Here is a 25,389-nt window from a genome sequence, read left to right on the forward strand (position 1 = left end):
GCCTGTAATCCCAGCACTTTGGGAGGCTGAGGCGGGCAGATCACGAGGTCAGGAGTTCGAGACCAGCTTGGCCAACATGTTGAAACCCTGTCTCTACTAAAAATATAAAAATCAGCTGGGTGTGGTGGTGCACGCCGGTAATCCTAGCTACTCAGGAAACTGAGGCAGGAGAATCACTTGAACCTGGGAGGCGGAAGTTGCAGTGAGCGGAGATTGTGCCACTGTACTCCAGCCGGGGCAAAAGAGGAGACTCTGTCTCAAAAAAATAAAAATAAAATAAATAATAATGATGATGATGATAATAAAAAATGCTGTAAAATAGTGAGGACAGTTTTACTTTTCTCTCTCCAAACAGTAAAGAACAGTAAACTCTTCTATCTTCTGTAACTAGGGTAAAAAAATAAGAGACTGACCAACTGACTTATATGAAGTATTAATAGAACTGAATGATCTTTCCAATACATCATGTAAAACTGTAACTATGCTTGTTTGACAAAATAAATTTAACAATGACCATGTATAAGAAATATAACTAATAGATCCCATTTTGACATATAACCGATTTTAACTAAAGGGCTTCTGAACCTTTCAAAGGTGACACGAATTCTCTCTTCACTCCCAGAATGAAATTTGTCATCTTTTTCATTGAAATACATCTCAACACACTGCTCTTCAAAATCATGAAGTTTCTTTTGATCTTCTTCTGTTAAGAAAAGTTCTATGGGAGGAAAAGGAGAAGAAAATCAATGAAGAGCTATCAAGGTTTCAACTTTAGCTCATAATTCTTACAAATTATTCAGGGTTTCTAAGACTACATCCATCATCTGCACTTTTTAAACTTTTACTATGCTTCTAAAGCACTAGACAATTATCTTTCTTTTTTGCTTCACCAGTGTGATGTCAGCAGAATACAATCAGGTACTTCCTCCTCCTCTTCTGATTTCCTTTTCCTATACAACATCCCTCCCCTATCTCTCTCATACCTCTCCCTCACGTATCTACTCAGAGAAATTTAAGAACTCATTTGAAAGTCCCTGTAAAATTTTAAGCATAATTTGACACAGTATGATTAGTCTCATGTACACAGAATGTACTAAAATTGTTATTGTTTACAGAGCTGTAAAAATGGTTTGTAGAACAGCAAAGAAGTTCGGTTTACATTACCATTTTAACAGAAACAGAGATGCCATTCTCATAACGAAGTTTAATGCTAAATCCATTTTTATAGATATCATATTGCACTTAAAAATTCCTTTATGTATAGGCATATGTAACAAAAATCTACCATAACATTAATCCACTAAGTCATTTTTGAATAAAATCAATATATAGCCTTTGGTGTAAAAATGAGAAGTGATAAAATGAAAACATTTGCCTTAATATAGTTTACTTACTTGGTCCATCGGAAGTCTTATCTTTCTTTCTTCTCTTACATATGCAGCAAAACAGAGAAACTATATGGCTAAGAATGATAAGTGGAGGAGGCAGAACTGGTTTCTCATGATAAGCCATAATAAAATGATAACGCTGGTACTTCCATACAATATTGGAAATTGCCTTCACTTGTAAATACACATTGCTAGAGAAATAATGAATAAAAATAAAATAAACTTTGTTAATCATCTCTTAAAGTTTTAAATACTGATGATTTCATTGTAATTCTGTACTAAATAATAACTCAAAAAATATCCTTCTGTAAACAAAACTAATAGCAAATGAGAAACTGGAAAAGATACAAGCAGTAAGTATAAGGCAAAGACTAACATTCAGCAGAAAAAAATAATTTAAACAAATTTAAAATATTGTATGTAAATGGGTAAGACATAAGAAAATACTCAGACTTATTAGTAATCAAGTAAGTGCAAATTTTAAAAAACAAAATCCTGGCTGGGCATGGTGGTTCATGTCTATAATCTTAGCACTTTGGAAGGCCAAGAGGCAGGAGGAGTGCTTGAGGCCTGGAGTTCAAGACGAGCCTGGGCACCATAGTGAGACCCTGTCTATTTAAAAACAAAAAAGTTAGCCAGGCGTGATGGTGTATGCCTATAGTCCCAGCTACTCTGGAGGCTGAGACAGGAGGGACTACTTGAGCCCAGATGGAAGAGGCTACAGTCAGCTGTGATAGTGCCACTGCACTCCAGCCTGGGCAACAGGCTGTCTCAAAAAATAAAATAAAATAATTTTATTTACTATCAAATTGGCAACCATTAAAAAAAAACACTCAGTGGGGGCACAGAGTTGAGGAAACAGGCCTATTTAGACTTAAGTGCAAAAGCCCTAAAAGTACATATACTGAACAGCCCTGCTTTTAGAAAAACATTCTAAACAAGCAAGTATTGCTCACAGATTTAACTACAATGTGGTGTTTAGGAGCAAGAATTACAATCTAATTGACCAATATAACATACTAGATTGAAAAATTATGGTCTATATCATGGAGTATCAGGTAGCCATTAAAAATAGACTGGAGAAGAATATTTGTTTATCTGAAATAAAGTTCATGATGCTTTGCTTAGTTATAAAACAGTACATAAAATATAAAAATAGGCTAGGCACTGTGGCTCATGCCTGTAATCCCAGCACTTGGGGAAGCTGAAGTGGATGGACCGCATGAGGCCAGGAGTTTGAGTCCAGCCCGGCCAACATGGTGAAACCTCATCTCTACTAAAAATACAAAAAAAATCAGCCAGGCGTTGTGGTGCACACCTGTAATCCCAGCTACTCAAGAGGCTGAGGCATGAGAATCCCTTGAACCCTGAAAACTATGGTTGCAGTGAGCCAAGATTGTGCCACTCCAACCTGGGTGACAGAGGGAGACTGTGTCTCAAAAATAAATAAATTAAATAAAAATACTATTTCTGAAAAGAAAAATGGTTTACATATATTTGCAAAAAAAATGATAGAAAGGTGTACACCCAAATATTAACAGTGGAATTACTGATGAATTTTCTATATTGAATGCGTATTTGTTGGCAACCGAGGAAAAATCCCAGATAACGATTAAATTTATAAAGAAAACTGCAGGTTGAAAGATAATCAAACTTAAAATTTAGAACTCATTTGATTAGAAAAAGCATCTCCTATTTGTAATTTTTCAAATATAATTTTAGTAGTTTAAGCCTCAATAAAATTTTTAGATTTTAAGTTCTATAAATTTCCTTCAAAATATGTAGAATTGCATATTAAATCATCTTATAACAAACAATTGAACAAAATTCTTACTTGAAAAATGCAATAAGAAGATTAACCATAATGATATACTGTACAAAGAGGTAGACTGCTTGAAGAAATGGAGTCAACCACGTCCCAGGACCACAGATTTGAGGGATAACAGAATCATTTGCACACACTTTAGAGAGAAAAAAAGAAAAAAACAAAAACAACTTAAATATAGTAATTCATCAGTAACTGCTATTCATGAGTGTTTCTGGTTATTTATTTACTTAAAGTAAGTTTCGATTATGTCCAAATCTGTTTCACAGATTCCAGCAAAAGCATCTGGGCAGGGAGACATAGGAACCCCAGCTTAAGAGAGTTCAAACACAAAAAGATGTTGTGAGAAATGTGGGTGCTATCTGTTTTACAACTCTATTCCAGAAAAGAAAGTATATTTAGGTGTTATATTTACCCTTCGAGGCAAGGTTTAACCTGAGGAGCATTAAAGAGGGTAAAATTCCTGGATCAACCATATGATAATATTTCTGTAAGAAAAATGTCCGAACTTTTTTTTTTCCCCTGAGACGGAGTCTTGCTCTGTCACCCAGGCTGGAGTGCAGTGGCGCAATCTCGGCTCACTGCAACCTCCGGCTCCCGGGTTCAAGCAATTCTCCTGCCTCAGCCGCCCGAATAGCTGGGACAACAGGCATGCGCCACCATGCCCAGCTAATTTTGCATTTTTAGTAGAGACCGGATTTCATCATGTTGGCCAGGCTGGTCTCGAACTCCTGACCTCGTGATCTGTCAGCCTCAGCCTCCCAAAGTGCTGGGATTATACGCATGACTCAACTTTAAGAGTATGGTTGACTCATAGCAAAACATATACATTTAATAAAGAATATTGAGTTTATCTTATTATGTCACAAAAATGGGGCTGAAGAAATAGCTAAAAGTGCTTCTCAATTATACCGTGATTAGATTTGAATTCCTTGTTTTTCATTACCCCTAACTGAAAAATTTCTGAAGCCAGAACATAGCTAATTACAAACAAGGAAAGGAAGAGCTTTAATACCCCCAACAGCATTACAAGGAATAAAGTAAATTAGGCAGGGCAAGGATTAGAATTAAATAATGATGAATTAGTGATAAGTTCTAGCTAAATATTTATAGTACACTTAGCATTTAGTATTTGGTAATTTTTAAAAAGTATATGCATCAATGACATTCATACGGTTCTATCATTCCTTTAAATGGTTTTACGGGCAAATTAATGGTAAGGTCTTTTCACTCTTAAATAATTTTATGAATCTATTTCCATTCTATTCAGATTAGTTTGCGGAAGCAAATACCCAAGCAAGAGAATGCAGGAAACTAAAAAACTATACTCAATGCTTTATAACAACTACACAATTAGAGTCACATCATTAGAAAAATAGCAGACAGCCAGGCGTGATGGCTCACGTTTGTAATCCCAGAACTTTGGGAGGCCAAAGCAGGCCAATCACTTGAGGTCAGGAGTTCAAGACCAGCCTGGCCAACATGGTGAAACTTTGTCTCTACTTAAAAAAACAAAAACAAAAACAAAAAACTAGCCAGGCATGATGGTATGCAGCTGTAATCCCAGCTACTCCAGAGGCTGAGGCATGGGAATCACTTGAACCTGGAAGACAGAGGTTGCAGTGAGCCAAGACCGCACCACTGCACTCCAGCCTGGGTGACACGGTGAGACTCGGTCTCAGAAAGAAAAAAAAAAAAGTAGCAGACAATGAAACCCTGGAAATAACACCAAACAGAAGCCATTAAACACAAAATTTGACCAGGCTGGCAAAACAACATTAGTTTAACTACCGCCCAAGAACAAATAATGACCACAAATTTTCTATGTGGCCTCCCTTGGACCTAACCACAATCCTCTCACTACATGGCCAACCCTTGACCTAATCACCCATAAATACGTAGGAAGGGAGTAACACAGATATTGGGGGAGGTAAGAATGAAGGAAGAAGAAAGAATAAGAGTGAGAGAGAATCAACAAAATAAAGATTCTATATCTCAAATGTGGAAGTCAGCAGAATATCACTGAAAGCTGACAGCATCACTTATGTTCACAGGTTATCTAGTCTCACTGACTAAGACAATGTAAGAGTCAAAATGTGAATAGTAACAAAATTGAACAACAAACTTAATATTCTAAGAACAGGGTTGAATCAGTGGGAGTTACGTCATTGATTATCCAGAGAATGTACTCACAAGCTGCAACAAAAACCTTGAGTATCTGTCATCTGTAAAACTCAACATGCTGTAAGCTTTCAGTATTCACACAGGGTCATTATTTTTGTAATTAACGTTGTGCTTGACTTCTCAATATCGAATCTACCTGAATGATCTACGCTAATCATGGTAATCCCATCCCCCTTGTCTGTAACCATTTTAGAGATAGGCAGGCTGAAGCCAACTCAAGCTAATGAAATGAAAGGACAGGTTCAAAAGGGAATTTCTATGAAAGGGACATTTTCCTCTAAAGAGAACCATCGATAAACAGTGTCTCTTTCCTCCTGTTGCTAATGACGGTCTTAGGATCATAAGGGAAACTTACAGAGCTGGCAGCCGGAAGAAAAAGAACAAGTGTCCTTAGCTATGAATTAACCAACCCTAAAGACCACTAGACCTAGCTCAATATTGTTATGTGAGTTAATAAATGCCCTTATTGTGTCCTAGGACAGTTTAGACTAGACTTCTAATACCTGCCACTAAAAAAATTCTAAAATACTTTTTCTTCCAATTAATTTGTATGTTTCTTCTGGAGTTCACTAACGCCTTTGTGTGGGGCTTAGGTTGGTAATAGTTTGACTTCTGAAAATATGCAATATTACTATAATTCAATATTGGTTTTAAAACACAAAATAACCAAAAGATAAATCTGTAAATATACAATTCTTACCATCAATTTCATATGCATAAACTTCACCAAAAATCATCCAGTATGGGTGAAAAACTATATCTTTAGCAAGAGTCCAAGATGGTGCTTCATGAGGATAAAGTATTGCCTTTCTGGGAACACCAAAACTAAGTAATACAAGAGCCATAATCACTACAATGTAGAACATATTGGCCACCTGTTAAAAAATGAACACTGTTAAAATACAAGGAAGTTTAAACACTATGACAAATCTTTCTAAAAGCTTCTAATGTTCTAATAGACCAAAAAAATCCATTAAACACAAAAAATCTTTGAGATTCTTTTTGTTCCTAGTGATAGCTTTCAGAAGAATTTCATCACTATATAAATCTTAACATCTAGGAGATTATGTAAAAAAAAATCTATTAAGCTAAGCAAGTCATGGGCATCTTTATCTACATAATGAATTGTATCACCGGTTCAAACTGAAGTGTACCTATCTCTGTGGTACGTGAAGATTTTCAAGAAGTACAGAGACACAGACAGATTTAGGGAATCAATTTCCACAACTGCCCTTTCCTAAAGCTTCTCTGTTCTTATAATAGAAGCACAGACTCTCTCTTTTCCATGTTGCCTCTGGTAATTGTACTTTGCCCACTTCACACAAAAAAAGAACACTTCCCACCCACCCTGAATCCATGGGTGCCTTGTCCTGGGATATGAAAACTTCCTAGGAGCCAAACAAAACAATCTGAATTATTAGCATGGGTGTTGAAAAACTAAAAGATACCAATGTCTGGAAAACAAATACTTTTGTAAGTCATGTAGTTTGTAATTCTTTAATTTCAATAAAATTCAAAAAGGGCCTAATTGAGCTAAAACCTAGTAATTCATTGAAAAATTATTTTCATTGTTAAATTACAATGTACATTTTGACATAATTATTTAAGGATTCAAAGAATTAAGCAGAATGCTATAATAAAACTTCACCTCCCATCTACTTATTTAGGTATATAAGTTCTCCAGCCTGCACTACTTAACTGTCTAGCCTAGACAATATAAAAAAGTGAATATACAACCAGGAACAGTGACTCAAGCCTGTAATCCCAGCACTTCGGGAGGCCGAGGCAGGTGGATCACTTGAGGTCAGGAGTTCGAGACTAGCCTGGCCAACATGGTGAAACCCTGTGTCTACTAAAAATATAAAACTTAGCCGGGCGTGGCGGCACACTCCTGTAATCCCAGCTACTCAAGAGGCTGAGGCAGGAGAATCACTTGAACCCAGGAGGCGGAGGCTGCAGTGAGCCAAGATCACACCACTGCACTCCAGTCTGGGAGACAGAGCGAGACTCCATCTTAAAAAAAAAAAAAAAGGGAATATACATATAAAAAAGTGAATGCTTTCTCACTCTAGCAATATGTAATATTCATTCATAAATAATCATCTAGCTGAGGAGAAAGGCCTCATGCAAAAGAGAATACATTTACAATAAATCTGTACATTAACCTACTGTAAACTTAAAATAATTGTAATGACAACTTAAAATAAATTATGACATTTTCATATATTTTTAACATGAATATACAGTGACAGCAGAAATGGAAAGTAAGATGTGAAAGGTAAAGGGGACAATAAGTAGTCAAGGCCGGATAAAGTAATTTTATAGGGGCTTAAGATTAGAAAGAAAAGTTGTATAGAGAGCTGCGAGTCTTAAAATGTCAATTCAAATGAAGAGATGAGACTTGATGCTTCATCTTTAAAATTCTGTTAGATGAACAAATAAATTTTCTTTTTAAATTAAGAGCTGGGTCTTTGCAACTTGCAGAGGCCTAACACGCTCCAAAATTCTTAATTGGGTGTTCTTATTTGCAAAATGGACAAATAATGCCTTCATTGAGCATTTGAGAACATTACTGAGAGAATGCATGCTTTCAAATAAACAAAATATTACAAAACAAAAAATATATTAAGATAAAAGATTTTAAAAGGCAAAAAAAGTATTAAAACATTATTCATGCTATTTGATATATTTTAGAATACAAATGCTTGTAATTAAAGGAAAAGCCAAGTCAAATATTCCAAATGAAACGCAAATCTGTATTGATGTAAACTAAAATTATTCAAGGTCTATGGTTGATGATTCATAGTCATCTTTACATTTCACACACCTTTTCACATAAAGCCTAAATGACAACCACTTTCCTTGTGCTTGATAGGAATTTAATTAATTAAAAATATGTGAGTATCAGCTTGCTCATAAAAATGAGGATTCTTAAAGTAAAATTTTACTGGGCACGGTGGCTCACGCCTGTAATCCCAGCACTTTGGGAGGCCGAGGCAGGCGGATCACAAGGTCAGGGGTGTGAGACCAGCCTGGCCAATATGGTGAAACCCTGTCTCCACTAAAAATACAAAAATTAGCCGGGCATGGTGGCGCACGCCTGTAGTCCCAGCTACTCGGGAGGCTGAGGCAGAAGAATCGCTTGAACCCAGGAGGTGGAGGTTGCAGTGAGCACAGATCGCGCCACTGAACTCCAGCCTGGGTGACACAGCGAGACTCCATCTTAAAAAATAAAATAAAATAAAGTAAAATTTTTAAAAATGAGGATTCTTATAATGCATACAGAATGAGTGTGAGAAGTTTAGCATTTACCATATAATTTTCATTAGTCTGCTATTAAAAGATGTATTAGGTTGATGCAAAAGTAATTGCAGTTTTTGCAATTACTTTTAATGGCAAAAACCGCAATTACTTTTGCACTAGCCTATAAAGTGTGAGGGAGGTTTCTTCTTTTTAATCTTTTATTGTCTTCAAGCTTTTCAAAGCTGTTTCCTCTGGTTAGAAACTCCCTACTCAGAAGAAAAATCCCACATATTTTCTTTTTTTTTTTTTAATGATTATACTTTAAGTTCTAGGGTACAGAAATACCATTTGACCCAGCGATCCCATTACCGGGTATATACCCAAAGGATTATAAATCATGCTACTATAAAGACACATGCACACGTATGTTTACTGTGGCACTATTCACAATAGCAAACACTTGGAACCAACCCAAATGTCCATCAATGATAGACTGGATTAAGAAAATGTGGCACATATACACCATGGAATACTATGTAGCCATAAAAAAGGATGAGTTCATGTTCTTTGCAGGGACATGGATGCAGCTGGAAACCCATCATTCTGAGCAAACTATTGCAAGGACAGAAAACCAAACACCGCACGTTCTCACTCACAGGTGGGAACTGAACAACGAGAACACTTGGACACAGGGTAGGGAACATCACACACCGGGGCCTGTCATGGGGTAGGGGGCAGGGGGAGGGATAGCATTAGGATAAATACCTAATGTAAATGATGAGTTAATGGGTGCAGCAAACCAACATGGTGCATGTATACCTATGTAAATCCTACGTATTTTCTAAACTCCTTTGAAATGCCATAATCTTTGTGAAAGCCTTCATGACAGAATTGGTTACTAGCTCTTCTATCTTCACATAACAATTTATCATATTTTTCAATAGCTACCTATCTGTTCACATGTCTATATTTAGAGACTCAATTGTTGAGTTCCATGAGGATCTGGACCATGTCTTATTCATCTTTGTAGCCCCAGCTTAGTTTAACTCTTAACATGTAATAGATACACAATGACGAAATAATGAATGTTAGAACTAAAACAGTAACCATTATGAAACTTCCAAAGGGGATGTAAAGGGAAGCTGGCACTAGGGAAAACACACAATGACGGAACAAATGACTAGTTGACAAGGAGAAAGACATCCTAGCAGAGGGTGGTTCTAGAGAAGATCACAAATAAAGGCTTCTGTACTTCCTAACTCTTCCATTTACATGACCATTAAAGTAACTAGACACCACTAAGTCACTAAATAACCTGGTAAGCATAAGAGCTACAACACCTTTTTTGCATGCTAAAATGTTAGGCTAAAACCAATTCTTCCCAAAAAACCTTAACTGCCCTATTTTTCCTTGAAATACCATAAGAATGCCAAAATGTGTGAATAATGAGTAATACTTTGATGTGAAAAACAGTACACCAGTTATTCTCAATTAAGGGGGGGAAGACACATTCTCTTGGAGGGAAACAGTGCAGCGTGAAAGTGCAAATATAATAATTTATATTTAGAAAACCAAAAAATCTTGTTTTCAAGATGCGAAGATAATCTTGTGAGCTTAGCAGGGTTACTCAAGAAATATTTAATTTAGAAGACTGATTTTTTTTAATTATTATACTTTAAGTTCTAGGGTACATGTGCACAATGTGCAGGTTTGTTACATATGTATACATGTGCCATGTTGGTGTGCTGCACTCATTTACATTAGGTATATCTCCTAATGCTATCCCTCCCCCTGCCCCCCACCCCATGACAGGCCCCAGTGTGTGATGTTCCCCATTCCCCACCGTGTGTCCAAGTGTTCTCATTGTTCAATTCCCACCTATGTGTGAGAACATGCGGTGTTTGGTTTTCTGTCCTTGCAATAGTTTGCTCAGAATGATGGTTTCCAGCTTCATCCCTGTCCCTACAAAGGACATGAACTCATCCTTTTTTGTGGCTGCACAGTATTCCATGGTGTATATGTGCCGCATTTTCTTAATCCAGTCTATCATTGATGGACATTTGGGTTGGTTCCAAGAGAAGACTGATTTTCTAAGATTAAGGGAGTATAAGAAACTCTAAGAATAGCTTTTTATATTTATTAAAATGGGACAACTATTTTAAAATAATTGAGAAACAGCATGTATTTTTAAAGCATATTTTGATAAAACTACTGTATATATTTATTTACGAGAAGTCTGAAACAAACACGTGTTCATACACATCTTGAGAGATGGAAGGATGTACGTTAAACTGTTAATAGTGAATGTCTCTGAATAGTGATTTGTCTGCATTTGCTGAAATTTCCTAGGATGAACAGGAATTTCAGAATAAGGAATAGCAATAGCTATATTACAAATTTTGCCTTTTTCACCACTGAAAACTAAAAGGAATTATGGCAAGGAGTAGACCCAATATATTTCAGATTCAGTGTATAAAAAAATTACACATTCAACTTGACATCTAGATTTTAAAAAATAAAACCTGCCACTCAGATAAGACTAAGGAAAAGAGCAAAATACTGGGCATACTGTATTAGGAAAAGATTAGGTATTTTGGGTTTAACTTTTAAAAAATAGCCTGGATCAAGCAGGGTGTGGTGGCTCACGCCTGTAATCCCAGCACTTTGGGAGGCCAAGGTGGGCAGATCATCTGAGGTCAGGAGTTTGAGACCAGCCTGACCAACATGGTGAAACCCTGTCTCTACTAAAAATACAAAATTAGCTGGGCATGGTGGCACATGCCTGTAATCCCAGCTCCTCGGGTGGCTGAGGCAGGAGAATCGCTGAACCTGAGAGGCAGAGGTTGCAGTGAGCCAAGATAGTGCCATTGCACTCCAGCCTGGGCGACAGAGCGAAACTCTGTCTCAAAAAAAAAAAAAAAAGCCTGGATCAGTGAAGACAGGAAAAAGGAGTTACCTACAGACATAAACCATAGATGGTATAGCTAACATTATCTTGAAAAGCACTAAATGGGTATAGGGGATTGGGATTGAGCATGAGAAACTCTTAAGGAATGGCAGATGTGAAGTATGAGGCAAACAAACACAAAATAAAAGACATTCACTGGCTCAAATAAAACTATGTTAATAACATTTTTGTGATTTTTAAAAAAATCAATAAACCCATGAGTATTATCAAACATCTGTCAACTTACCATTTTTCCAATCATCATTACATAAGGTCCTGCCTGTTGATTTACAGCTAGAAAATCTAGCAAACGCACATACCAAAATATTATGTTAAGACAGTAAATTAATCTTCCAGCCACAAAAACATGATTATCATATGCATTTGCAAAGTTCCATTTTGCTCCAAATCTTAGTCCAAATCCAATGAAGAAAGAAATTATGGCAATTGTATCACTGATGTTGAAGTAATCATTAAACCATACTTTAATCTTCTGGTTTACTTTCCCAGCTTCAGACATAAAGATCTAAAGGTTTAACAACAACAAAAAAAAGTGTAATCAATTTATTCCTATTAAAACACATACAGCATTCAACTATAACATTACAGTAGAATTTCACATAGCTTTTATTTATTAACTTATTTATTTTGAGACAGAGTCTCGCTCTACTGCCCAGGGTGGGGTGCAGTGGCGCAATCTCGGCTCACTGCAACCTCCGTCTCCCAGGTTCAAGAGATTCATCCAACTAAGAAGCTGAAAATTCAGATTACAACCCAGTTCTCTAGACCTGGATTGTAAAATACTTTTCAAAAATTGTTTTATTTCAAATTAAGGCAGCACCTGGATATCCTGGTAGTAGCTGCCAAACCTGCCTTCTTTGTAGAAAGTAAATAACTCAATGGTTTAAGTAGCTGTATTTACCTAACTTATTTAAAACATATGCCTCTTCTCCTGAATATATGAATTTTAAGAATTATCTTTTGGAAGGAATGGTAACACATTCACAACTTCAAAATTCATGGTGTATCATAAATACTGCAAAGCATCCGTTTCACTCTTCTCCCTTAGCCAATTAATTACTCTTCCCACTAGAAGCAACCACTACTATTACTGTCTCATGAACACTTGCAGAGCTATTTTATGAATATACATATTTTAAAACGCTTTGCAATTTGCTTTTATCATTTAACAAATCAATTTCTTCAAACATGCTGATAAAACAACAGATTTAATAAACATATGGACCATAACACTCAGAGGAATTTAAAATGCAAAATAAGCTATTTAATAAGAAATTCCTTCTGGTTCGAGTTGGTGTTTGGAAAAGAAAAAAAAAGAAATTCTTATGATATCTAAGTGAGAGAGAAGTACAACACCTTCTAATTATTTTTGCAATTTCTTGTATTCTCTAAATTTAAGGTAGAGACATGAAATAATTCAGAGGTACTTATGCAAGTATGTTATAAAACAATATTCATGGCCAGGTGCGGTGGCTCACGCCTACAATCCTAGCACTTTGGGAGACCAAGGCGGGCGGATCATGAGGTCAGGAGTTCAAGACCAGCCTCACCAACATGGCGAAACCACATCTCTACTAAAAATACAAAAATTAGCCAGGCTTGGTGGCACGCACCTGTAATCCCAGCTACTAGTGAGGGTGAGGCAGGAGAATCACTTGAACCCGGGAGGCAGTGGTTGCAGTGAGCTGAGATTGTGCCACTGCACTCCAGCCTGGGTCACAGAGGGAGACTACGTCTCAAAACAAACAAACAAACAAACAAACAAACAAACAAACAAAACCCAATATTCATGTAGCTACTACTTCAAAAACAAAGTATAAATATTAAGAAAAAGATTTTCTTCAAAATCAGGATATTAAAAAAGACCTATCTATTTTATTTTTATTTTGAGATAGAGTATCACTCTTTCGCCCAGGCTGGAGTGCAGTGGTGCAATCTCAGTTCACTGCAACCTCTGCCTCCTGGGTTCAAGTGATTCTCCTGCCTCAGTCTTCCAAGTAGCTGGGATTACAGGTGGCCGCCACCATGCCCAGCTAATTTTTATATTTTTAGTAGAGATGGGGTTTCACCCTGTTGGCCAGACTGGTCTCGAACTCCTGACCTCGAGTGATCTGCCCGCCTCAGCCTCCTAAGGTGCTGCCATTACAGGCATGAGCCACCGCGCCTGGCCTAAAGACCTATTTATAACTTACCTACCTAATTGGCTAAATCAGGTAGGTAAATTAAAAGTCATTTAGCTAAGTATATTTAATACTTTTTGAAGAGTGACAGAGAGCAAAAATGTGAATGTTCAGGAAATAAAACAAACAAAATATAGGTTACATTTTTATAGGCTACATTTCTAACACAAATCATTTTATCTGTAATGGCAACAAAGTATACAGCATACTCACTAATCTCTATTCTTTTGCCATTATTTTGGGAACAGCAAAATTACACAGGTTCTACACTTCTACAATGTCATCATACACACACACACACACCTACGTATACACCCAAAACAAAACAAAACAGAAAATCTTCCATGTATACAGTAAATTATTGGTAGAAAAAAACTAAAGACATACCTCACGGACTTTCTCAATGGCATAAGTAAAAATATAAGCAATAACAATCCATTCTTGAACTGAAGGTAACTGTTCCATTTGTACAAGAACCACAAATGTATAAAGCATCAGAAATCCTAAATATGCCAACTAATGAAAAAGTAAAGGTTACATAAATAACATTGGTTACAAAATAAATCTTTTAATTATGAACATCTTCAAACACACACAAAAACAGACATTAAATGAACCTTTGTAAATTATCTCCTAGTTTCCTTTATTAAAACAATTTTAGAAATATCTCTTCTTCAGCACAGACATTGCATTTATTGGCGTATAAATGGTCCCCAGAGTATAAACGTGTTATTCTACAACTCTTGTCAACCTTTAGAACGTCCCACAGAAGGGATTTTACAATCAGGTTTATGTTCTCAGCATATGCCACACAATTCTGCTTAACTCATACCTACAGTATCATAATATATTAAAATTACTGCAGAATTTCACCACCATAATCATCAAGGAACACATGCTTCCTGCCTCCTTCCTCCCCAAACCAAACAGTATTCCTAAAAAAGACAACTGGGGCACGCCGCGGTGGCTCACGCCTGTAATCCCAGAACTTTGGGAAGCCAATGCAGGCAGATCATCTGAGGTCAGGGGTTCGAAACTAGCCTGGCCAACAGGGTGAAACTCCATCTCTACTGAAAAAAAAAAAAAAAAAAATTAGCCAGACGTGGTGATGCATGCCTGCAATTCCAGCCACTCGGGGGGCTGAGGCACAAGAATTGCTTGAACCTGGGAGGTGCAGGTTGCAGTGAGCTGAGATCATGCCATTGTACTCTAGCCTGGGCAACAGAGCAAGACTCTGTCAAAAAAAAAAAAAAAAAGAAAGAAAGAAAGAAAAGAAAAGAAAAAAAGACAAGACAAGACAGACAGACAACTGGTATTTTCTTAGCTCCCAGTCACTAAAGTTGAACCCCAAAAAGTGGAAAAAATGTGAAGTGGCTTTGCCCCAGGTAAGGAAACAGCCCACCTTTGATACTCTTTACAAAACAGGTTACAGAGAGGTGCTAAAGTTTATGTATAAATACATGTGAGTATTTATTTCATTTCAGAGGAAAACCCACACTTATTGACCCTTGAAAAATTATGGGTAAGAATCCTCTCATCTGTCTTGTCTCCACCAGTCCTAGAATAAGTCACATCCTTTATTTGATTATCTGTGGCAGGCTAGGGAGTAAACTGCAGTAAAGAAAGAAAAGAGAAATTCCTGTAGTCACCCATGTTGGCTATTTTAACGCAGCCATTCACTTGAATGCAAATGTAAGCAAACTGCCCTATTTTCATCAGTGGAGACAGAATTTGGAGATTAGATCAGATAACTGATATTTGCAATTTCAGCCTCTGAATAGGAAGGAACAAGAACATTTTCATATAGAGATGTAAGGAAATGTTAGTCTCAGGTTAATGGTCACATGTGTGGGTGAAAAAGCAATCACCAAAGAAACAAATTCTTGTTGATGAAAATGAAAAAATCTCCACAACAACAAAGTTCAAAAACATCTTCGTTAAGGGTTTTCCTATGACGGGGAGTTAAGAACTCATTTACTCAGTCCCTGGTTAAAAGTAGGGGCTAATCTCATTTGCTGTATCACCTGTTCCTTCAGGTTGGTCCATTGCTAGGGAAAGTAGCACCAGCAAGACAGCCAACTAATATTTCCTAGTGCTCATTCTCCACACAAAACAACCAAAACAACACATAAACACCTACATTTCAACCAAAATAACAGGTGAGTCCATCCTTGTATGGACATATGCTCTTTAACCTGCTAGTAAAATCAATTTTTCCATAAAGCAAGAGAAAAGCCAATTATATGGAAGGTAATCAAGCATACACTTTAATACAATTAAAGAAATAAGCCACAGATAAATAAAACCATATAAACAATCTGGATTACTTTTTATCATCATCAATTAACACTGCAAACAGGTTTATTTCTAGACTTTTATGTATCATCTGCAAAATCCTAAAGCACAAAAAATTATAACTGTGTATCAGAATCTCTTTTGGTCCATCTTTTATCATTATTTTTACTAGTTGATTAGTATTTGCTACCAACTTACAAAGGCCAATGGTATCGTATATTAGTTAAGTACATTTTTGGTTCCAATTAGAACTAAAATTTGTTAGTGTTTATCACTCTAGATGATGACAATTTAAATGAAACTAAGGCAAATGTATCACTCTTTTAAATGTGAAATGCCTTTTCAGTGATCTAAGTTATATCAACATTAGTATGGATTCCGAACCAATGGTCCCCCAAAGCCTAACTCTTAAAAACATTATGCTTGTGTAATTTAAAAACATACCGTGTTAAACCAGAATTTTACAATTGGTGCATGATAAAAGGCATAAAACTTTCGCGTGATTGGAAGCTTTTTTGATTTCATTTGTATCTCCATCTCATTCTTTCCTTCATTACTATCCAAAATCCGTACTTCTTTAAACACTTCCTAAAATAAAAAAAGAAAAATTCTTTTGTACAATTATTCAGAACAAACTTATATTTACTTTAAAATGTTTTCCTGCTTACCATGGGGATCTCTTCTGTTATGTTCTGAAAGTTGTTTTCGCTGTCATCCATTGTCATCTGATGAGCATCTTGAGATTGTGGGATATGGGACATTTCAGCCTTAGTTTTATATTCTAACAGTAATATGGCAGGTGGAACTAAAATGCTTAGTATGACCTAAATTTTTAGAAACATAATTTTGCATTTAAAAATTAATGACCTTCAAGAATATAATAAAAACAAAACAAAGAATAAAAACAATAAAAGATTTTAAATATCTTGTGATTAGCCATTTTGCCCCTAGCAGTAGAGGGAAAAAAAACAACAAATTGATTTTTTACTTATATATTGTATTTAAAGAGGCCCAAGTTTAACTGTTTTAAAGAGTAACAAAACATTTGATTATTATGATAATAAGGGTATAGGATAGATTTAATAATTATTATAGACTTGTCCTTTAAATAAAATCAGATTACAATTTGTTCAAAAAATACATTTTGTTTAAACAAAATTCAAGCCTTATAAAGGTGCTATGTCCTTAATTTTATCCTAAATCTCTTTGCAAGTGTTCCATGTCATAATGTGATTACTCAGCTTGTGCCTCTATAAACAAAAAGGTTTATTTCTAAAATTTTACTTATTACTTGCAAAATCCCAAAGCATGAAGAAATTGTAATTGTGTAACAGGTTTTCTGTTGGTTATTCAGTGGCCTATGGTTAAACTATTTGCCTGATTTCTGACTCCTACATTTCTGCACCTTATTTTAAAAGATATAAGATAACAAAAAGCAAAGTTCAAAGCAGTATCTATCACCATGACAAAACCAAAGGTACATGCCATTTTACCCAAGTTTTTAATCATAAAAACAGGCCACATGGATATACTTATCTATAATGGGTATATCAATATACTCATCCAATATACTTTAAGTAACTTAAAAGTAACAGATTATTAAATTAGTAGATAGGTCTTGAATTTCAGAATTTGGGAATCATCTTTTCATAAAGTAGTAACTTTTTTCAAGGCTGCTAGGGGCCATAATCTCCAATATTTGCCATTTGTTCCCCTTCTAGCTCAAAGAGAGGCCATAATCATTATAGACACCTGAAAAGGATTCAAAAGTTAAGAAGAGGAAAAAAGAAGCCCATTATACCACTTGGGATGAAATGCCAATCATCCATCTTGCTCCCTCTTTACCCCCCACCATTACACTCACACATCACGGCATTTTACTACACATTTAGACTAATTCTTCTGTTCTTTTTATCTAATCACATGCTTTATATCTAATTATTTCTAAAGTATACCTTGTACCAGGAATTTTTCCTCATATTCAGCCTTCCCATCCACATATCAGATAACAACATTTGTGTACAGGTGTGAGCTACAAAAGGTCTAAGTCTTGAAGAAACTGCTAACTTAAGGCAGGTTGAATTACTCCAGTTCTTCAGTTCATAAGTGAGCAATTTCATAGCCATGGTTTCATCTTGTCTGAAGGACTGTTCTAATAATTCAACGGCCAACTGACCAAAATCACTATAAAAAGATAAAAGCCAAAATATACTCAGATTAACAAACTGCAATTTTAAACCACTATTCTTATATACATTAATACTTTCTACTTTTTAATATTCTCACACACACTTACAGAATTATGAGGCATTAAAACCATAACTCTGTTTTCAGACATCTACATCTATGTGGAAATCACAAAATATTAAAATATGTCGCATTATGTACAAGATTGAGAAGGTGAATCCAGAGCACTTTCTCCCGGTCCTAGAAATCAAACTATAATCTCAAAGGGAATCAAAACTCACAATGCTACAATGCTCTGTTCAAAAAAGTTTATGTAGTATTTCAAACACAGAAAACAGTTGGTACCTGGTAGAGAGGAAGAACAATGTGACTAGGGACTAACCTAATTATGAAAAACATCTGAATCTTGAAGTCCCACTAAGTAACCATAGGATCCCTGTTAAGAGTTATTTTCAGTAACAATTATCACTGCCCTCTAAATACCCCACTTGGGGAGCCGGAGGTCTTAGTATATATTAGAAAACTTCTACAAACTACTTTTCCAGTTTAATATTCCAACACTGCCCCTCTAAGTAAATTGTAAACTTTTATGAACTATGTCGTTACTCTATGTATGTAGTTCTAGCTTCTGAAGTGCCTTCCCAGTTGAATTCAGTCTATTTTCTTATAACACAGCTCCAACTTCACTTCCACCCTTTCCTTACCAATTCAAATGGAACTTTCTAATCCAATTGCTACTATTTGCAAAAATTAAAATGAATTCTGGCATTTCTTCTTTGTTTCGAGACAGGGTCTATTGCTGTCACCTAGGCTGGAGTGCAATGGCATGATCACAGCTCACTGCAGCCTCAACCTCCCAGGCTCAAGTGATCCTTCCACCTCAGCCTCCTGAGTAGCTGGGACCACAGACAAGTACCACCACACCCAGTTAATTTTTAAATTTCATGTAGAGACGGGGTCTGCCTATGTTGCCCAGGCTGCATTTCTTCTTTCTTGCTGAGATATTTAATTCTTGAGTTGCAAATATAATAACCTCTTTTTCATAGAGGCAGAAAGTTTCTTTTAATTAAAAAAATATATACTTATATAATTTTCTGTCAATTGTACCAATAAGATTATACATATAAATACATCACTATTAAGTATGTGGCACTGTAACAGCCACTCAAGCAATACCTACTTTGAATTTTTAAAATGTTTTCAAATGATAAAATACCACTTACTTGGAATACTGTTTTAGTTCTTCTGAAGTATCATCTACCAGGTCACTCTGCTTTGCTTCATATGCCATTGAACGATAGATCTTACAGGCAACTAATGCTTTAGCCATTGATTCTTCACCATGTTGCCATAAAAAACGGGCCATGACCTGCCTCTTCATAAGGCAAGCCCAAATTAAAAGTTCATTAAGTGGATAAGGAAAGCGCTTGGTTTCTGGATCATCAATGTCTACAATTTCATCTTTGGTTCTTTTCTTCTTTCCTTCTTCCATAACTGTATCAATCTTCCAGGGAAAATAAAGTTATAAAGCTCATTATAATAAGGCCATATGAAATTTATGTCAGTGAAAATTTTAGTAAAATATCTTTACATTATTCAGCTCCATAAAACTGTACAATAGCATAAATTTTATAAACTTGATTTTTATTATAGCTCATAATTGATTTTATGAAAATGCTGTTTCAACAAAAATGTCTTTGCAATAAACATTTTCCAAAATTTAAGGGCCTAAATATTTCAACTAATATTCTAATAGAACATAATTTTAATAAAGGGTTAGATAACATTTTTGTTATACATGTTCTTAATCAAGTAAAACTGGAATGAAAGGAGTCAGGTAAACATTTATTAAAACATTTTAATTTGGTTATTATCATACCTAAATATGAAAATGTACGCTGGGCGCAGTGGCCCACGCCTGTAATCCCAGCAGTTTGGGAGGCTGAGGAGGATGGATCACGAGGTCAAGAGATCGAGACCATACTGGCCAACATGGTGAAACCCCGTCTCTACTAAAAATACAAAAAATTAGCCAGTGTAGTGCTGGGTGCCTGTAGTCTCAGCTACTCGGGAGGCTGAGGCAGGAGAATCACTCGAACCTGGGAGGTGGAGGTTGCAAGTGAGCCAAAATTGTGCCACTACACTCCAGCCTGGTGACAGAGCAAGACTCCTGTCTCAAAAAAAAAAAAAAAAAAAAAAGGAACAGAATCATTAACTTATAATTAATATCTCTGTGTATGAGAAAATGACAATTCTAAGACATATCCAAAAACGAAAGGTAATTCTTACTAAATCAATTAGTTTTTTTAATTTAATAATACTAAGTAATTTAGAAAGAAGAAAATAAAAACCCAGAAAGAATAATATTTAAATAAATTTACCTTTGGTCGGTAGGGCTGTGCTGTCTTAATGAAATGGTTATGCCTCATTTTTTCCTTTTTATCTGCCCTATTGCCAAAAGATTCATGACTCTTTCGCAACTGAGGAGTGCTGCTGGAGGTATTTCGGCCAGACCTCTGAAAATGAGATCTTATTAGCTTTTATAGATTTAAACATGCTGACATGTTATAAAAATTCAAGAATCAATTTATATATGTGTGCAAATGTGTTTGTGTATACACACAAAATATGACTGATTTAGGATTTTGACGACATAATATTTCTAATTGCTCTTAGTTGAAAATGTTCAACTTTATGACAGTGTTACTTTCTCCGTTCTAATGTTAATTCTTAACAATTAAAGTGCATGTGTTAATATTAAAGCATATATATAGATTGCCCCACAAATTTTACATACCCGATTATTTCCACCAAGACTATTATATATTAATCGAAAACGTTTCCTAGTATAGGTGCATCTGTAGGTTCCTCCCATGAGATATTCAATAACAAGTCCTATATCAATCAGAGTGATCTTATATCCTGGAGGAAGATTTCCCTAGAAACAAAACATTTGTTTTAAATAGATCAGATAGCACTTCTCAATATTGCCATGCCCTGCCTAGGAACAGGCCTACTCTCCAAAATGACAAATGTTTACTTCTTATAAGAAGCAAGGGCCAGGTGCAGTGGCCCACGCCTGTAATCCCAACATTTTGGGAGGCCAAGGCGGGTGGATCACCTGAGGTCGAGTTTGAGATCAGCCTGACCAACATGATGAAACCCCTTCTCTACTAAAAATACAAAAAAATTAGCCAGGCAAGCTAGTACATGCCTGTAGTCCCAGCTACTCAAGAGGCTGAGGCAGGAGAATTGCTTGAACTTGGGAGGCGGAAGTTGCAGTGAGCCAAGATCGTGCCACTGCACTCCAGCCTGGGAGACAGAGCAAGACTTGGTCTCAAAAAAAAAAAAAAAAAAAAAAAAAAAGAAGCAGCAAGGGTTGCCAGCAGCTAAGCTATCTTTACAGAAGGAAATGCTTGTTTCTCTATTTCCTCTGTAAAAATATGGGATTCTAAAGTTCTGAGGTCTCAAAGGTGTGCCCTGAGACAGGAGTATGATCTAAAGCAGGAAGATAACAATTTCATCTCTTCATTGCCCCAATACTTCACACATGAGACAAAGCAGGCTGGGCGCTGTGGCTCAGGCCTGTAATCCCAGCACTTTGGGAAGCCGAGGCAGGCAGATCACCTGAGGTCGGGAGTTCGAGACTAGCCTGGCCAACATGGAGAAAACCCATCTCTACTAAAAAAATATAAAATTAGACGGGCATGGTGGCAGGCACCTGTAATCCCAGCTACTTGGGAGGCTGAGGTAGGAAAATGGCAGGAGGCAGAGGTTGCAGTGAGCCGAGATAGTGCCACCGCATTCCAGCCTGAGCGACAAGAGCGAGACTTTGTCTCAAAAAAAAAAAAAAAAAAAAAAAGACAGTGGAAATGCTAATCAGCCAAATATTCCATTTTCATTGTGATACATACAAAAAATTGCATTTTTCTGGAAAAATAATGCTGTATTATGTTTCCAGACTGGCCCAGAAATACATGTTAAGTATTTTTTTAACCAAAATTATACTGGTGATATTATAGGTTTTTATAGTGTTGTCCAGGAATTAACTACCGCTTGCAACATTGTTTAAAGATAAGACTTCATTTTCCCATGGCAATTTACAAATGCACTTTTGGAACATACACCATTTGTGAGTTTGGAAAGATTGCCTGTTTTAAAATTTAAAAACTGGTTAATTTTATTAAATAATCTTAAAGGGATTTAATCATCAGATAATTTGTATTTTTTAACTAATTCTGCCCTCCTACCATCACCATTTTTTTATTTCCCTGATTATGTCATGAACTTGTTTTTTTAATGTCTGTATTTTTACTATCTTGGTTTCACTGGGCATGGTGTCTCACCTGAGGTCAGGAGTTTGAGACTATCCTAGCCAACATGGAGAATCCCCATCTCTACTAAAAATACAAAAATTAGCTGGGTGTGGTGGAGGGCACCTGTAATCCCAGCTACTCAGAAGGCTGAGGCAGAAGAATCGCTTGAACCCAGGATGTGGAAGTTGCAGTGAGCCAAGTTCACACCATTGCACTCTAGCATGGGCAACAAAGGCGAAACTCCGTTTCAAAAAAATATATATATATATTGGTTTCATCTGTGAAATTTCTAATTTCTAGATAACTATATCCTTTAAATCTCTAATTTGAAAATAAATCAAAATACCTATTTCCATCTTGAATACAAGATTTTTGGTTTTAACTCAAGCAATCTCAAAATATGCAGAATGATTGAGAATGTCACCTATGATATTCTTCAATATTATTTATTAAAAACCACAAATGCCATTATATGAACCCATTTGAAGAAGAAATATTTAAATTAGGTAAAATAATGTGAATTATCTAACAAATGTCATGACGATCAAGTTCTCAAACTATACTAAGTCATAAAACTCAAGTTACCAATTTGAATAAAAATATTCAATTACTACCTTTATTTCAAGATTTATCACTTATAGAAATAAAAAAATAGGGCTTATTATTATAGCCACCGATGTAACAACAATGTATACAAATTCTCACATTTGTTTCCAAAGTTTTAACTACCATAATTCTTTCTTAGAAACATGGTCTTAAGGTCTCCCCCATTACTTAAGATTTCTAGGGGAAGGAGGGGGAATTTTAATTATTTAAAAAGACCAAATCAAATTGACGTGAAATGACCAGAATAGGCAAATCATTAGATTAATAGTTACCATAGGTCGGGGACAGAAGTGGAGAGTACAGAAGGAGAAGAAATGAGAAGTGACTGCTAAAGGGTACAGGGTAACTTTTCGAAGTATTATAAATGCTCTAAAGTTAGACTGTGGCAATAGTTGCACAACTCTGTGAATATAGTAAAGTCAAAAAATGTATGCTTTTTTTTTTTAGACAAAGGGTCTTGCTCTGTTGTCCAGGCTGGAGTGCAATGGCACAATCTCAGCTTGCTGCAACCTCCGCTTCCCAGGTCCAAGCAATTCTTCTGCCTCAGCCTCCTAAGTAGCTGGGACTACAGGCACATGCCACCACACCTGGCAAATTTTTGTATTTTTAGTAGAGACAGGGTTTCACTATTTGGGCTAGGCTGTTCTTGAACTATTGACCTCAAGCCACTGGGTCTGGCCAATATACACTTTAAATGAATGAATTTTGTAATTTGTGAAATGTATTTCAATAAAGCTATAAAGAAAAGCACATGCAGGCTGGGCCATTGTAATGGCTCATGCCTGTAATCCCAGCAATTTGGGAGGCGAGGTGGGTGGATCACCTGAGGTCAGGGGTTTGAGGCCAGCCTGGCCAACATGATGAAACCCCATCTCTACCAAAATAAATAAATAAATAAATAAATAAATAAATAAAATTAGCCAGGCATGGTGGTGTGCGCCTGTAGTCCCAGCTACTCGGGAGGCTGATAGGAGAATTGCTTGAACCTGAGAGGCAGTGGGTGCAGTTAGCCAAAATTGCGCCAACTGCACTACAACCTGGGCAACAGACCAAGACTCCATCTCAAAAAAAAAAAAACAAATCAGTCAGGCGTGGTGGCAGGCACCTGCAATCCCAGCTACTCGGGAGGCTGAGGCAGGAGAATCACTTCAACCCGGGAGGCAGAGGTTGCAGTGAGCCGAGATCGTGCCACCACACTCCAGCCTGGGCAAGAAAGGGCAAAACTTCATTTCAAAAAAAAAAAATTTTAAGTATAAAATGTCTCGGTTCTTCCTATGGGATAGTAGTTTAGTATTAAATCAGTTACAAAATAAAGAAAATGAAAACAGAAAATGACATTTTTAAAAAACATCCTCAAGGCTGTTAAAATGACATTTCTAACGTCATTCTTTTTTCTTAAGAAGGGTCTTGATGTGTACCCAGACTGGAGTACAGTGGCTCGATGACAGCTCACTGCAGCCTCAACTCCTGGGCTCAAGTGATCCTCCCTCAGTGCCCCCCACACCCCCACCAATCATTTGGACTACAGGCACGTGACAACATGCCGGGCTAATTTTTAAATTTTTTTGTAGAGAAAAGGTCTCGCTTTGTTTGCCCAGGCTGGTCTCAAACCCCTTCTCTCTGGCGATCCACTCACCTCAGACTACCAAAGTGCTGGTATTACGGGTATGGGCCACCAGCCCTGGCCTTCTATGTTTTTAATAATGCACTCATACTTAGTAGCAAGTAAAAGCTGAAATAAATAAAGAATTCTAAACAAAATTTAAGTTTAGAAACTTAGAAGATATTTTAACCAAATAAATATAAATACTATTTTATCAAGGAAAACAAAACTGTATTGAATACCAATAATATAAATGGCTATAAAAGTGGTGATAAACGTTTAAAACTTTTAGTTCACAAACAATCCTGATAGAAGAGGAATAACAGTACATCAATTTAGTGGCCACAGAATAGCCTGAGATCATGACAGTGTTATGCGTTCATCACTACCAATACTAGATGTTTTTTACTTTTAAAAAAGTTAAAAATGCTCACGCCTGTAATCCCAGCACTTTGGGAGGCCAAGGAAGGCAGATCACGAGGTCAGGAGATCGAGACCATCCTGGCTAACATGGTGAAACCCCGTCTCTACTAAAAATACAAAAAATTAGCCAGGCATGGTGGCGGCTGCCTGTAGTCCCAGCTACTTGGGAGG

General features: G+C 36.4%; 1 protein-coding gene across 13 annotated transcripts in view; it reads right to left on the reverse strand.

The window, feature by feature from the left end:
- TRPM7 (transient receptor potential cation channel subfamily M member 7) overlaps positions 1–25,389 on the reverse strand; it is a 129,294-nt gene that overhangs the window by 32,647 nt on the left and 71,258 nt on the right. For all 13 annotated transcript variants that reach the window (XR_010109912.1, XR_008621243.2, XR_008621244.2 and 10 more), the window contains exons 14-25: positions 21,068–21,208; positions 20,652–20,786; positions 19,494–19,774; positions 18,039–18,267; positions 16,752–16,907; positions 16,528–16,671; positions 14,176–14,304; positions 11,835–12,113; positions 6,098–6,272; positions 3,223–3,349; positions 1,395–1,579; positions 586–718 (exon numbers count right to left, since the gene is read on the reverse strand). Coding sequence is in view for 9 of the 13 variants with exons in the window: in XM_063596639.1 (XP_063452709.1) it covers positions 586–718; positions 1,395–1,579; positions 3,223–3,349; positions 6,098–6,272; positions 11,835–12,113; positions 14,176–14,304; positions 16,528–16,671; positions 16,752–16,907; positions 18,039–18,267; positions 19,494–19,774; positions 20,652–20,786; positions 21,068–21,208 (2,114 nt within the window). In the remaining 4 variants the exon portion in view is untranslated. The remainder of the gene's footprint in view (positions 1–585; positions 719–1,394; positions 1,580–3,222; positions 3,350–6,097; positions 6,273–11,834; positions 12,114–14,175; positions 14,305–16,527; positions 16,672–16,751; positions 16,908–18,038; positions 18,268–19,493; positions 19,775–20,651; positions 20,787–21,067; positions 21,209–25,389) is intronic.

The sequence above is a fragment of the Pan paniscus genome, chromosome 16, assembly GCF_029289425.2.
Source record: "Pan paniscus chromosome 16, NHGRI_mPanPan1-v2.0_pri, whole genome shotgun sequence".
Lineage (NCBI taxonomy): Eukaryota > Metazoa > Chordata > Mammalia > Primates > Hominidae > Pan > Pan paniscus.